This window comes from Amblyraja radiata, chromosome 15 (genome assembly GCF_010909765.2).
Source record: "Amblyraja radiata isolate CabotCenter1 chromosome 15, sAmbRad1.1.pri, whole genome shotgun sequence".
Taxonomy (NCBI): domain Eukaryota; kingdom Metazoa; phylum Chordata; class Chondrichthyes; order Rajiformes; family Rajidae; genus Amblyraja; species Amblyraja radiata.
In genome coordinates, this window is record NC_045970.1 from 47,286,606 (window position 1) to 47,298,857 (window position 12,252).

General features: G+C 45.1%; 1 protein-coding gene across 1 annotated transcript in view; it reads left to right on the forward strand.

The window, feature by feature from the left end:
- The window catches only part of pcdh15 (protocadherin related 15), a gene marked incomplete at its 5' end in the record, with an annotated part of 501,491 nt that overhangs the window by 445,186 nt on the left and 44,053 nt on the right, over nt 1–12,252 (forward strand). Inside the window, 3 exons of the mRNA XM_033034471.1 lie at nt 4,326–4,544; nt 5,551–5,559; nt 10,843–10,953. Coding sequence (XP_032890362.1) covers nt 4,326–4,544; nt 5,551–5,559; nt 10,843–10,953 — 339 coding nt within the window. The remainder of the gene's footprint in view (nt 1–4,325; nt 4,545–5,550; nt 5,560–10,842; nt 10,954–12,252) is intronic.

Below are 12,252 nucleotides of genomic sequence, written 5' to 3' on the forward strand. Positions count from 1 at the left end.
CCTTTTCAACTGGATTCACAAATAATGGGCTTTGTGCAATCAGACAGGGAATTCCTTACATACATGGACCTCTGAGAACCTACCTGACTCCGTGCTCATTGGTAACCTGCTTAGCTCTGTTGGCACCATCCACTGCATGCTTACAAGATGTGATGATTATCTTTCTTCCAGTAATGAGACGAGAAGACAGTTTATTGAAATGTGCTGCGGATTTGCAATTTGCACAAAGGCAGAGCAAAAATCAATCTGCTGGGGGAGCTCAGTGGGTCTGGCAGCGTGCGTAGACCCAGGTTCACCAGATTAATTCCCGGGATGGCAGGACTGCCATTCGATGAAAGAATGGGTCGACTGGGCTTGTATTCACTGGAATTTGGAAGGATGAGAGGGCATCTTATAGAAACATATAACATTCTTAAGCGATTGGACAGGCTAGATGCAGGAAAAGTGTTCCCGATATTGGGGGAATCCAGAACTAGGGGTCACAGTTTAACAATAAGGGGTAGGACATTTAGGGCTGAGATGAGGAAACACATTTTCACCCGGAGAGTTGTGAATCTGTGGAATTCTCTGCCACAGAAGGCAGAGGAGGCCAATTCACTGGATGTTTTCAGGAGAGAGTTAGATTTAACACATAAGGCCAATGAAATCAAGGGATATGGGAAAAATGCAGGAACGGGGCACTGATTTTGGAAGATCAGTCATCATGGCGGTGCTGGCTCGAAGGGCTGAATGGCTTACTCCTGCACCTATTTTCTATGTTTCTATGGAGGGCAAGTCCATGCCAACCAGAAATTGCCCGTACACTGACTCTATCGTACACACTAGGGACAATTTACAGAAGCCAATTAACCTACAAACCTGCATGTCTTTAGAATGTGGGAGGAACCCAGATCACCTGAAGAAAACTATTATATCCAACCTCGAATGAATACAATAACATTTTTATTATCTTTACTTTACTCCATATTAGTGCAAACTCCATACAGACAAGACCCGTGTTCGGGATGGAACTGGGGTCTCTGGCGCTATAAGACAGCAACTCTAACCCTGAGCCACTGTGCCGCCCACAGTTTCTTCCGACTGATAGAGTAGAGGGGGTAGAGCTGGTACAAAGAGGTGGTCTGTCCATTTCCCTCCACAGACGCTGCCTGATCTGCAGAGATCAGTTTTGTTTATTGTCACGTGTGCCGAGGTACAGTGAAAAGCTTTTTTTGTTGCATGCTGACCAGTCAGCGGAAGGACAGTACATGATTACAATCGAGCCATTTACAGTGTATAGATACATGATAAGGGAATAACGTTTAATGCAAGGTGATGCCGGTAAAGTCCGATCGAAGATGGTAACTGCCTCCAGCGGGTCTATGTTTTGCTCAAGATTCCAGAATCTGCAGCCTCTGGTGTATTCACACAAAAACAGTATGACTCTTAAAAATGTTCTGCGAAAACTGTCCACGTGTCCAAACTCAAAGCTGTGGTGCTTTTCTTTCCAATATGCTAATTAATGAGATCCCTGAAGGGTACAATGATGATCATTAAAACCAGAGAAGAAGCAATAATTAAGTTTGAAGCATCTGTGTTTTTGTTGACTATTTTTGCATCGCTTCCTGTCAGGAGAGAGACTAATACTCGAGTACCAAGGCAGTCACGCGTTGATTTGTCAGAGTACTATGTGCAAGGCCAACAGATTCCCATAGTGTGACTCAACAGTACAAAAATAACCTAAGTATCATTTGTTCTTTAGTTTAGTTTAGAAATACAGCGCAGGAATAGCCCCTTCAACCTAATGAGTCCACGCCGACCAGTACACACACTAGGGACAATTTACAATTTTTACCAAAGCCAATTAACCATCAAACCTGGATATCTTCGGAGTGTGGGAGGAAACCGGAGCACCCGGGGGAAACCCACGTGGTCACAGGGAGAACGTACAAACTTCGTACATACAGCACCCATGGCCGGGATCGAACCCGGGTCTCTGGCGCTGTAAGGGAGCAACTCTACCGCTGCGCCTCCGTGCCGCCAGCTTAACTAACTTAACTCTTCAAATCAACTTAAGTATTGAGATTCGCATTTTAGTGAACTGGAAAAATTCCAAGGGGACCATGTTTGGTTAACTGAATGAGATGTTAAAGATAGTTTACAGCTTAAACGAAAAAGGATAATATAACTTTGCAGAGATGGATTCAGATCAGAAGATCAGACAGAATATTAAACGGCATCATTACAGTCTTACATTTTTAAATTGATAATATTGTCAATTATTATTACATTGTCTCCAATACTTTTTGCCTTTTTTTTTTTTTTAAACTAGATAGAACTAAAGAAATAGATGAAGTAAAGAAAGAAAAGAAAGAGAAGAGAAACAAAAACAAAAACAACAAAAAACAAAAAAAAAAAAAAAAAAAAAAAACCAAAAAAAAACAAAAAAAAAAAATATTAAACGGCAAAGGGTGAATGACAGGTTAATGAAAAAGAAAAACTTAAGCCAAATGTAAAAAAAACTAGAAACGTAAAAACAATTCAGAAAACATTGTACAGATATTGAAAGAAAAAGAGTTGCAAAGTCTTCCAGAAAGGGTTGGTCTTCCAGAAAGTGTATCATAGTCCTACAGCTTGGAAACAGGACAACGGGCCTTCATGGTCAGGTCAAGAACCCGGCACTTGCAACAACTAGGATTTGAAAATGGCGCCAAACTGGCGACTCTGTATACTGTCTCAGTGTAACACTGCTCCACATTTGAACTGTATCTAAGATGCTTATCTAATATGTATCTAAGTGCTTAAGTACAGCATTACTTGTGCTGAACTACATACAAAAATGACTTTAACTTTACCTTGTTACGTGTGACAAATAAAGGGCCGTACCAAAGTACCATGCCAGGCCTTTTGGCCCAACTTGCCCATGCTGACCTTCATGCTCTATCTACATTAACTTAATGAGATCTCAGAGCAGAATTAGGACATTTTGCCCATCACGTCTACTCCAACATTCAATCATGGCTGATCTGTTTTTTCCTCACAACCTCCTGCCTTCTCCCTATAATCCCCGACACTCGTACTACTTAGCCCGAATGGCCTCATTCTTCAACTTATGTTGTCTCCGAATGAACCTCATCCGCCATCTTCCGTGATCAGTGCACACTTACATCCCCAGGGCGTCTCACCCCTTCAGAAACGTGTCATTTATTTAATCTTTCCTCGTCGCTTTCTTCCTATCCAAATACATCGCTGTGCAGCTCCCAATGTCAAATTTTATTTATCCCCCCCCCACCATCTCGGCTCATTACATCAATTCCCACCTGCCGGCTTAATTCCCTTCAAATCTTTGCAACATTAAAAATAACGAGCAGAAACAAATGAATTCCAAGCCAATTTAACATCCGCAATTTCCAATTGTAAAATTCTGGAACATATAACATAGAACATTACAGCAGATGAACAGGCCCTTCGGCCCACAATGTCCATGCTGAACATGACGCCATGTTAAACCAATGTCATGCTGGCACGTGATCCATCGCCCTCCATTCCCTGCATAGCTACATGCCTATCTAATTCTCTTTATTGAATGATTGATTAGAATACAAGAACGGGGATGTGAAGCTGAGGCTCTACAAGGCGCTGGTCAGACCGCATGTGAAGCATCATGAGCAATTTTGGGCCTCATATCTGAGGATGGACGTGCCTGCCCTGGCGAGGGTCCAGAGGAGGTTTACGAGAATGTTCCCAAGAATTAGTGGGTTCACATACGATGAGCGTTTGACGGCACTGGACCTGTACTCGCTGGAGTTTAGAAGGATGAGGGGAAGGGGGGACCTCGTTGAAACTTACTGAATAGTGAAAAGCCTCGATAAGAGTGGATGTGGAGAGGATGTTTCCACTAGTCGGAGAGTCTAGGGACAGAGGCCGTAGCCTCAGAATTAAAGGGGCGTTCCTTTAGGAAGGAGACAAGGAGGAATTTATTTAGTCAGAGGGTGGTGAATCTGTGGAATTCATTGCCACAGAAGGCTGTGGAGAGAGATAGATAGATTCTTGATTAGTACGGGTGTCAGGGGTTATGGGGAGAAGGCAGGAGAATAATGTTAGAATGGAGAGATAGATCAGCCATGAATAAATGGCAGCGTAGACTTTATGGGCTGAATAGCCTAATTCTGCACCTATCACATGACCTGTTGAGCGTTTGATTAATACTTTATAATGTGACATGTGACAGTGAAATCCTTTGTTTTGCGTACCACGCATAAAGTATGCAAAGAGTCGCCACCGAAAGGGCGCCGACAAAGGTCACAAAGCAATATGTGTCAAGTTTATTCTGTTGTGATTTGCAGATTCTTGGATGGGAAGCTGCTGGACATCAACAAAGACTTCCAGCCTTACCTGGGACAAGGGGGTCGTATACTCGAAATACGCACGCCGGAGGCGGTGGCGAATGTTCAGAAGCAGGCACAAGCTGTGGGCTACACAGAAGGTGCTCTGCTGGCTCTAGCCATCATTATCATCCTCTGCTGCCTGCCAGCTATTCTCATCGTCATGGTGACCTACAGGCAGTGAGTACACAGCTGATTTTTCATTTTGTAGATGCCCCACCAGTTCTCGCCGACCAGCGATCCCCGCACGCTAATGCTGGCCCACACGCACTGGGGACAATTTTACATTTATAACCCAGCCAATTAACCCGTCAGACCTTTATATCTTTGGGGCATGGGAGGAAACCGAAGATCTCGGAGAAAACCCATACATTGCCTATTAATTCCCGGGATGGCGGGACTGACAATTGATGAAAGAATGGGTTGACTGGGCTTGTATTCACTGGAATTTAGAAGGATGGGAGGGGTTCTTATAGAAACATATATAATTCTTAAAGGATTGGACATGCTAGATGCAAGAACCTTTGAAACGTTTGAAACAGGCCCTTCAGCCCACCGGGTCCGCGCCGACCAGTGATCCTCGAACATTAACATTATCCTACACACGTTAGGGACAATTTTTACATTTACCAAACCAAATTACCTGCAAACCTGTACGTCTTTGGAGTGTGGGAGGAAACCGAAGATCGCGGGGGAGAACGTACAAACTCCATACGGACAGCACCCGTGGTCGGGATCGAACCCGGGTCTCTGGAGCTGTAAGGCAGCAACACTCCCGTTGCGCCAACGTGCCGTCCTCGGAAGTTCTTGTACCGTGATCTACCGTGTTGAAGGATGAAGCCAAATCAGTCGTGTGATATTCATGTCCGAGACGGTTTTGAAGTGAAGCTGATTTAAATGAATAACATGGACCTTTGAAAGTGCGAGCTGAAATTCTGCACATTCGGCAGTCCAGACCCTCACAACTGAAGAAAGCAGAGTGGAGAATCAGACTGTCATTGTTATTCCACTATCTCCGGCCCACATTTGTGCCTATGGCAGAAGCTCATAATTTCACCTCTTAACAGTGTTGCCACATATATTACATGCATAGTAAGATACGGTATTTTGTGCCTGAGGCCTCAAAATCATTGTTTAACAATAATTTTTCTTGTCTTTTTTTGTTTGCATCATTCCGCTAATTCAGATTCAAGGAGTAAGTATGCAAAGCTTTTACTTTTATGTGGTTTATTGATGGATTGATACTTTATTGTCACGTGTACTTGGTACAGTGAGAATCTTTGCTTGCTTACAGTGCAAGTTCGTGCAAGAATCCCACGTACAGAGCGCAAACAATGTTACTAAAGTATTCAATATAGTCCCTCTTCCTTCTGCCCCCTCACCCGCTCCCCCCCTCCCCCCCACCCCCTTCTGTGTTCAATGCGGCCCCCCCTCGTCGGGTTTGGATTTTTTAAAACAAAAATAAATTTAATAATAATAATAATAATGGATGGGATTTATATAGCGCCTTTCTAATGCTCAAGGCGCTTTACATTGCATTATTCATTCACTCCTCAGTCACACTCGGTGGTGGTAAGCTACTTCTGTAGCCACAGCTGCCCTGGGGCAGACTGACGGAAGCGTGGCTGCCATTCTGCGCCTACGGCCCCTCCGACCACCACCAATCACTCACACACATTCACACACATTCACACACAGGCAAAGGTGGGTGAAGTGTCTTGCCCAAGGACACAACGACAGTATGCACTCCAAGCGGGATTCGAACCGGCCACCTTCAGGTTGCCAGCCGAACACTTAGCCCATTGTGCCATCTGTTAATCACTTATTGCAATAATATATACAATACAAAAACAATACCGAACAAACCCAGCACCACAATGTAAAATCACCCAACTATCTGGACAAATATTCTTAACTCTTCTACTCTTTTAAATAACTATATTACAATCCTTGTCCAGGATGCATTCCAACCCTCCTGCACCCCCCCCCCCCCCCCCCCCACCCCGCGGTCCAGGAAATCCCCCAGGGTGCTGGGTCCCTCTTTGTTCTCTGCGGCACGTCCGAGAACGACCGCCGGCACTCAAGATGGGTGACAGCACGCCAACGGCCCTCCTGTCTCACCGATACCCGTCTCACCGATATCCGTCTCACTCACTGACGGCCCTCCACGCTCACTGACGGCCCTCCACGCTCACTGACGGCCCTCCACGCTCACTGATGGCCCTCCACTCTTACCAACATATCTCCTCACACCAGTCCAGCACAGCTGTGCAGTGCTCACCAGGAGCTCCCTACCTTATTCAGATTTATATTTGTAAATAAATACACAAAGTGCTGGAGCAACTCTGCGGGACAGGCAGCATCTCTGTAGAAAAGGAATGGGTGACATTTCAGGTCGAGACTCTTCTCCAAACTCTGACTCTGAGTCTGAAGAAGGGTCTCGACACGAAACGTCACCTACTCCTTCTCTCCAGAGATGCTGCCTGTCCCGCTGAGTTACTCCAGCTTTTTGTGTCTATCTTCGTTTTAAACTAGCATCTGCAGTTCCTTCCTACATAAACCTGGTTTAAGAAGGAACTGCAGATGCTGGAAAATCGAAGGTAGACAAAAATGCTGGAGAAACTCAGCAGTTGAGGCAGCATCTATGGGGCGAAGGAATTAGGCAACTTTTCGGGTCGAAACCCTTCTTCAGAATTACACACCTGGCATTACTTTAAATTCATGTTTAATAGCCCCCAACAATTTTGGAATCCATGTAAAATTTCATGTGCAGTTAAATGTAAGAGTTAGTAAGTTGTAACTTATGTTGTGAATCAAGAAAAATAACATTTATTTTAATAGCATGTGCAAAGAGCCATTTCATTCTGGGTGGTTCCCACAGTGGGTTTATAGTTTCTTTGATTAAACACCAACTCTACCTCATTGATATCATGTGCTGTGAAATGGTGCAAGTGACAGCTGTCTATTGCAAAAAAATGACCCAAGAAATTGTCCATCGTAAACAGTTGCGTGGCAACTCTTGCTCTGACCTTGTTGAAACAGATAACCGAAACAAGTCGTAAAGGACAGGAAACACAAGCATTCAAGTCAAGTCAAGTCATGTCGTCAAGTTTATTCGTCACATACACATACGAGATGTGCAGTGAAATGAAAGTGGCAATGCTCGCGGACTTTGTGCAAAAAGACAAACAAACAAACAACCAAACAAACTATAAACACAATCATAAACACACACATATTCTTTTACATATTAAATATTGGAAGGAAAAACGTTCAGTAAAGTTAGTCCCTGGTGAGATAGGTGTATACAGTCCGAATGGCCTCTGGGAAGAAACTCCTTCTCAACCTCTCCGTTCTCACAGCATGGCAACGGAGGCATTTGCCTGACCATGCGTTTGCATGGGTGGAAGGGGTCTCCCATGATTTTATTGGCTCTGGAGTTGCACCTCCTGATGTATAGTTCCTGCAGGGGGGCGAGTGAAGTTCCCATAGTGCGTTCGGCCGAACGCATTACTCTCTGCAGAGCCTACTTGTCCTGGGCAGAGCAATTCCCAAACCAGATGGTAATGTTTCCGGACAAGATGCTTTCCACAGCCGCTGCGTAGAAGCACTGGAGGATCCTCGGAGACACTCTGAATTTCCTCAATTGCCTGAGGTGGTAAAGACGCTGCCTTGCCTTACTCACGAGTGCTGAGGCGTGTGATGTCCATGTCATATCCTCAGAGATGTGGACTCCCAGATATTTAAAACAGCTCACCCTATCCACAGGATCCCCATTTATCCTCAATGGTGTGTACGTCCTCGGATGATGTGCCCTCCTAAAGTCCACGATCAGCTCCTTAGTTTTTTTGAAGTTCAATAGGAGGCTGTTGTCCTGGCACCAGAGTGCTAGATCAGCCACCTCCCCCCGGTAGTCCTTCTCATCGTTGTCTGAGATCAGTCCCACCACCAGTGTCATCAGCAAACTTAATTATTGAGTTGGAGCTGAACCTAGCCACTGGAGGTGGATGGGTTGTGTTCTCATTGCAATGGGTACATTTCAAAGACAGGCTGCAAGAGTCCAAATGCTGTTCACTCTGGCTGAACGGCCTTGAATTGGGGCCCATATAGGTTCTAGGAGCAGAATTAGGCCATTCGGCCCATCAAGTCTCCTCCGCCATGCAAACTTCGTCTTCTACTTCTTCTTCCTGCGTTTGAGGCAGCAGAAGTCCGCAGCAGGGTGATGCCATCCGGTTCGACATCCGTAGGTGCCCGCCCTAAAGAGGGCGCATGCTCCGGGTTGGCGCCAAGCTGCGGCGCTGCTGCTGTCACTGTTTGTTGTCGTTTGCCTGACTGAGGTCAGTTGACAGGGCTCACCACGGGGTGGTCGACAACATGAGCCCCCACCATTCAATCATGGCTGATCTATCTCTCCCTCCTAACCCCATGCTCCTGCCTTCTCCCCATAACCTCTGACACCTGTGCTAATCGAGAATCTATCTATCTCTGCCTTAAAATGTATACGCTTCTATCAGGTCTCCCCTCAACCTCCAGTTCTAGAGAAACTAATCCAAATCTGGCCAACCTCTCTTTATAGCTAACAGCCTTTAATCCAGGCAGCATTCTGATAAACCACTTCCACAACACTTCTGGCAAGCAAGTCAGTGAAATGGTTTGAAATGTTGCAAGAATGCTTTCTCTGCCACCAGCACCTACATTGACGTGCTCCTGCAATGCATCCGTGTGGGAACCTCCATCCTTGTTATATAAACGGGACTACCTCAGTTATAAACCCTGGTCAGCATAGACGAAATGTGCAGGAAGGGTCTCAACCCGAATCGTCAGCCATTCCTTCTCTCCGGAGATGCTGCCTGTCCCACTGAGTTACTCGAGCTCTCTGTGTCCATCATCAGCACCGACGGGATGGGCTGAAGGGCCTGTTTCCGTGCTCCGTGACTCTAATGCCTTCCATAATTCTGTGACCTACTCCCTCGAGATGTGTACACTTCTCCAATTCTGGTGTATCGTATAAATATGTTCGTAAAAATAAATTAAAACAAATGTTCCTTCTGCTGCCTAAATTCGATGTTCTGGAATTCACTCCCTAAAGCTTGGCAATGATTCCCCCCCTCCCTCCCCCACCCCCCCCCCCCCCCCCCCCCCAACCCCCCCCCCACCACCTTTTTGATGTTGCTTAAAGTGAATTGTTGAGCATATTACACCAATGTAAGAGAATTTAGCCGGTTAATTATTTCGATAATGGCACTGGTTTACAGTCTTTTATAACAATAGTGTTTTATTGTCATATGTACCGAACACAGAACAATTACATTCTTAAGGGCCTGTCCCACCGATTGCCGATTTTTTCAGCGACTGCCGGCGTCATTGACTGACGTATCAGGGTTGCCGAAAGATTTCAAACATTTCAAAATCCAGCGGCGACAAAAAAAACGTTGCGACACTTGAGGAAACACCGTGCGTCAATACGTCGTCACGCCGCGACTTGTTCGGTGACCTGATACGTCAGTCAATGATGCCGGCAGTCGCCGAAAAAATCGCCAAGTGTGACAGGGCATAACAAGCCTGTAAACGCAGTACTCGTAGACAATTCATAATGAGCAAAAACTCATTACATTAAAGCATTGCCACCAGAAGGTCACAAATAGGAAATGTAACCCCTAAAACAAAGATCCCAACATCCCTAATTTTTCCTTGTCCATCTGTAAAGGTTACACGGAAGATTATGCGCATTGAAATGCTTTTTTTTTTTTAAGTTTACGAAATGCAGCTTGATCAACTCAAATATGAAACCATCTATCTTTTGTAACTGGATTGTAATAATTACATGAAAAAATCTGAGGAGTTTCAGTGAAACAATCCACCGGTAAAAGCTTTTGTAGGTTCCATGAATCGATGTAAAGAATATATATTTTTTTAATATGCAAGAAAAATGAAGCATTTAAATGAGTCCAACCTATTAGTACAGAAGGAATGGGTGAGATTGTAATCACCGCTTTCTTTCCGCTATCTGGCGAGCACGCAACTAAAGTTTCTAACTGAGAATAAACAAAACATTTCTGGTCGAGACCCTTCTTCAGCCTCGACCCGATTAGTACGGGTGTCAGGGGTTATGGGGCGAAGGCAGGAGAATGGGGTTGAAAGGGAAAGATAGATCAGCCATGATTGAATGGCGGAGTAGACCAGATGGGCCGAATGGCCTCATTCTGCTCCTAGAACCTACGTCACCCATTCCTTCTCTCCGGAGATGCTGCCTGTCTCGCTGAGTTACTCCAGCAATTTTCTGCCTGTCTTCGGTGCAAACCAGTTCTTTCCTGCACACCACCAGCGCGGAAAGTGTTTGCGAGAATCGGTGAAAAGGATAATGTTTTTTTAAAATCCTTTGATATGCAAGAAAAATGAGTCATTTAAACGCGTCCAACTTAGCAGTGCAGAATGTGTTGATGAAACGGTTCTGATTGTCGATTTTGCTTCTGAATAGACGGCAGGCTGAGTGTGCAAAGACAGCGCGGATCCAGATGGCTCTGCCAGCAGGGAAATCAACTGCTGGAACGGCAGCTAACCTGTACGAAGAACTGGGAGACAACACCATGTAAGTCGCTAACAAAGGAAATTTACACGAATGATTCTAGGAATGAGTGGGTTAGCGCATGATGCACACTTGACAACACTGGCCCTCTCCTCGCTGGAGTTTAGAAGGTCGAGGGGGGGGAGGGACCTCATTGAAACTTACATAATAATGAAAGGCGTAGATAGAGTGGATGTGGACAGGATGTTTCCACTGGTGGGAGAGCCAAAGGGCACTCTTTTAGAAAGGAGATGAGGTGGAATAGATTCTGCACAGTTTCAGCCGCCCTGTTATTGGGAAGATATTGGAGAGCAGGAAAGGGTGCAGAAAAGATTTATGAGGACTCAAAGCCCTGAGCTATAGGGAGGTCAAGCAGACTAGGTCTCTATTCCTTGGAGCCCAGGAGGATGAGGGGTAATCTTATAGAGGTGTATAAGATCATGAGAGGAATAGATAGGGTAAATGACTTTTACCCAAGAGTAGGGGAATCATAAACCAGAGGACTTAGGTTTAAGGTGAGGAGGGAAAGATTTAATAGGAACCCGAGGGGCAACTTGTTTTACACAAAGGGTGGTAGGTATTTGGAATGTGGAATTTAGAGGGATGAGAGGAGATCTTATTGAAAAATTTAAGATTATTAAAGGTTTGGACACGCTAGAGGCAGGAGCATGTTCCCGATGTTGGGGGAGTCCATAACCAGGGGCCACAGTTTAAGAATAAGGGGTAAGCCATTTAGAACGGAGATGAGGAAACACTTTTTCCTCAGGGGGCGGTGTGTCTGTGGAATTCATTTTCTCAGAGGGCGGTGGAGGCCGGTTCTCAACTTTCAAGGGAGAGCTAGATAGGGCTCTTGAAGACAGCGGAGTCAGGGGATATGGGGAAAATGCAGGAACGGGGTACGGATTGAATGGCGGTGCTGGATCGAAGGGCCGAATGGCCTGCTGCACCTACTGTCTATTGTCTATTGAAGGAGGTAGTTGAGACAGGTACTATTAAAAAGTTTAAACAATATGTAGACAAATACATGGAGAGGGATGTGGGCCAAACACAGGCAGGTGGGACTAGTATAGATGGTACGTTTGCCGGTGTGGGCAAGTTGGGCTGAAGAGCCAGTTTCCACGCTCCGTGACTATAGTTACATTATTTGGAAAATATCATCCATAAATGAACTAAACACAACTCTAAACAGATCAACAAGAATCACTATACATTGGTAATAAACAGAGTGTTGTTATAAGGTAAAACAGGTGTGTAAATGATGCAAGGTTTCACCTTTGGTAAATATCCTGCACACTGAGGAATTCAGCTTCACTTTGTCTGGCA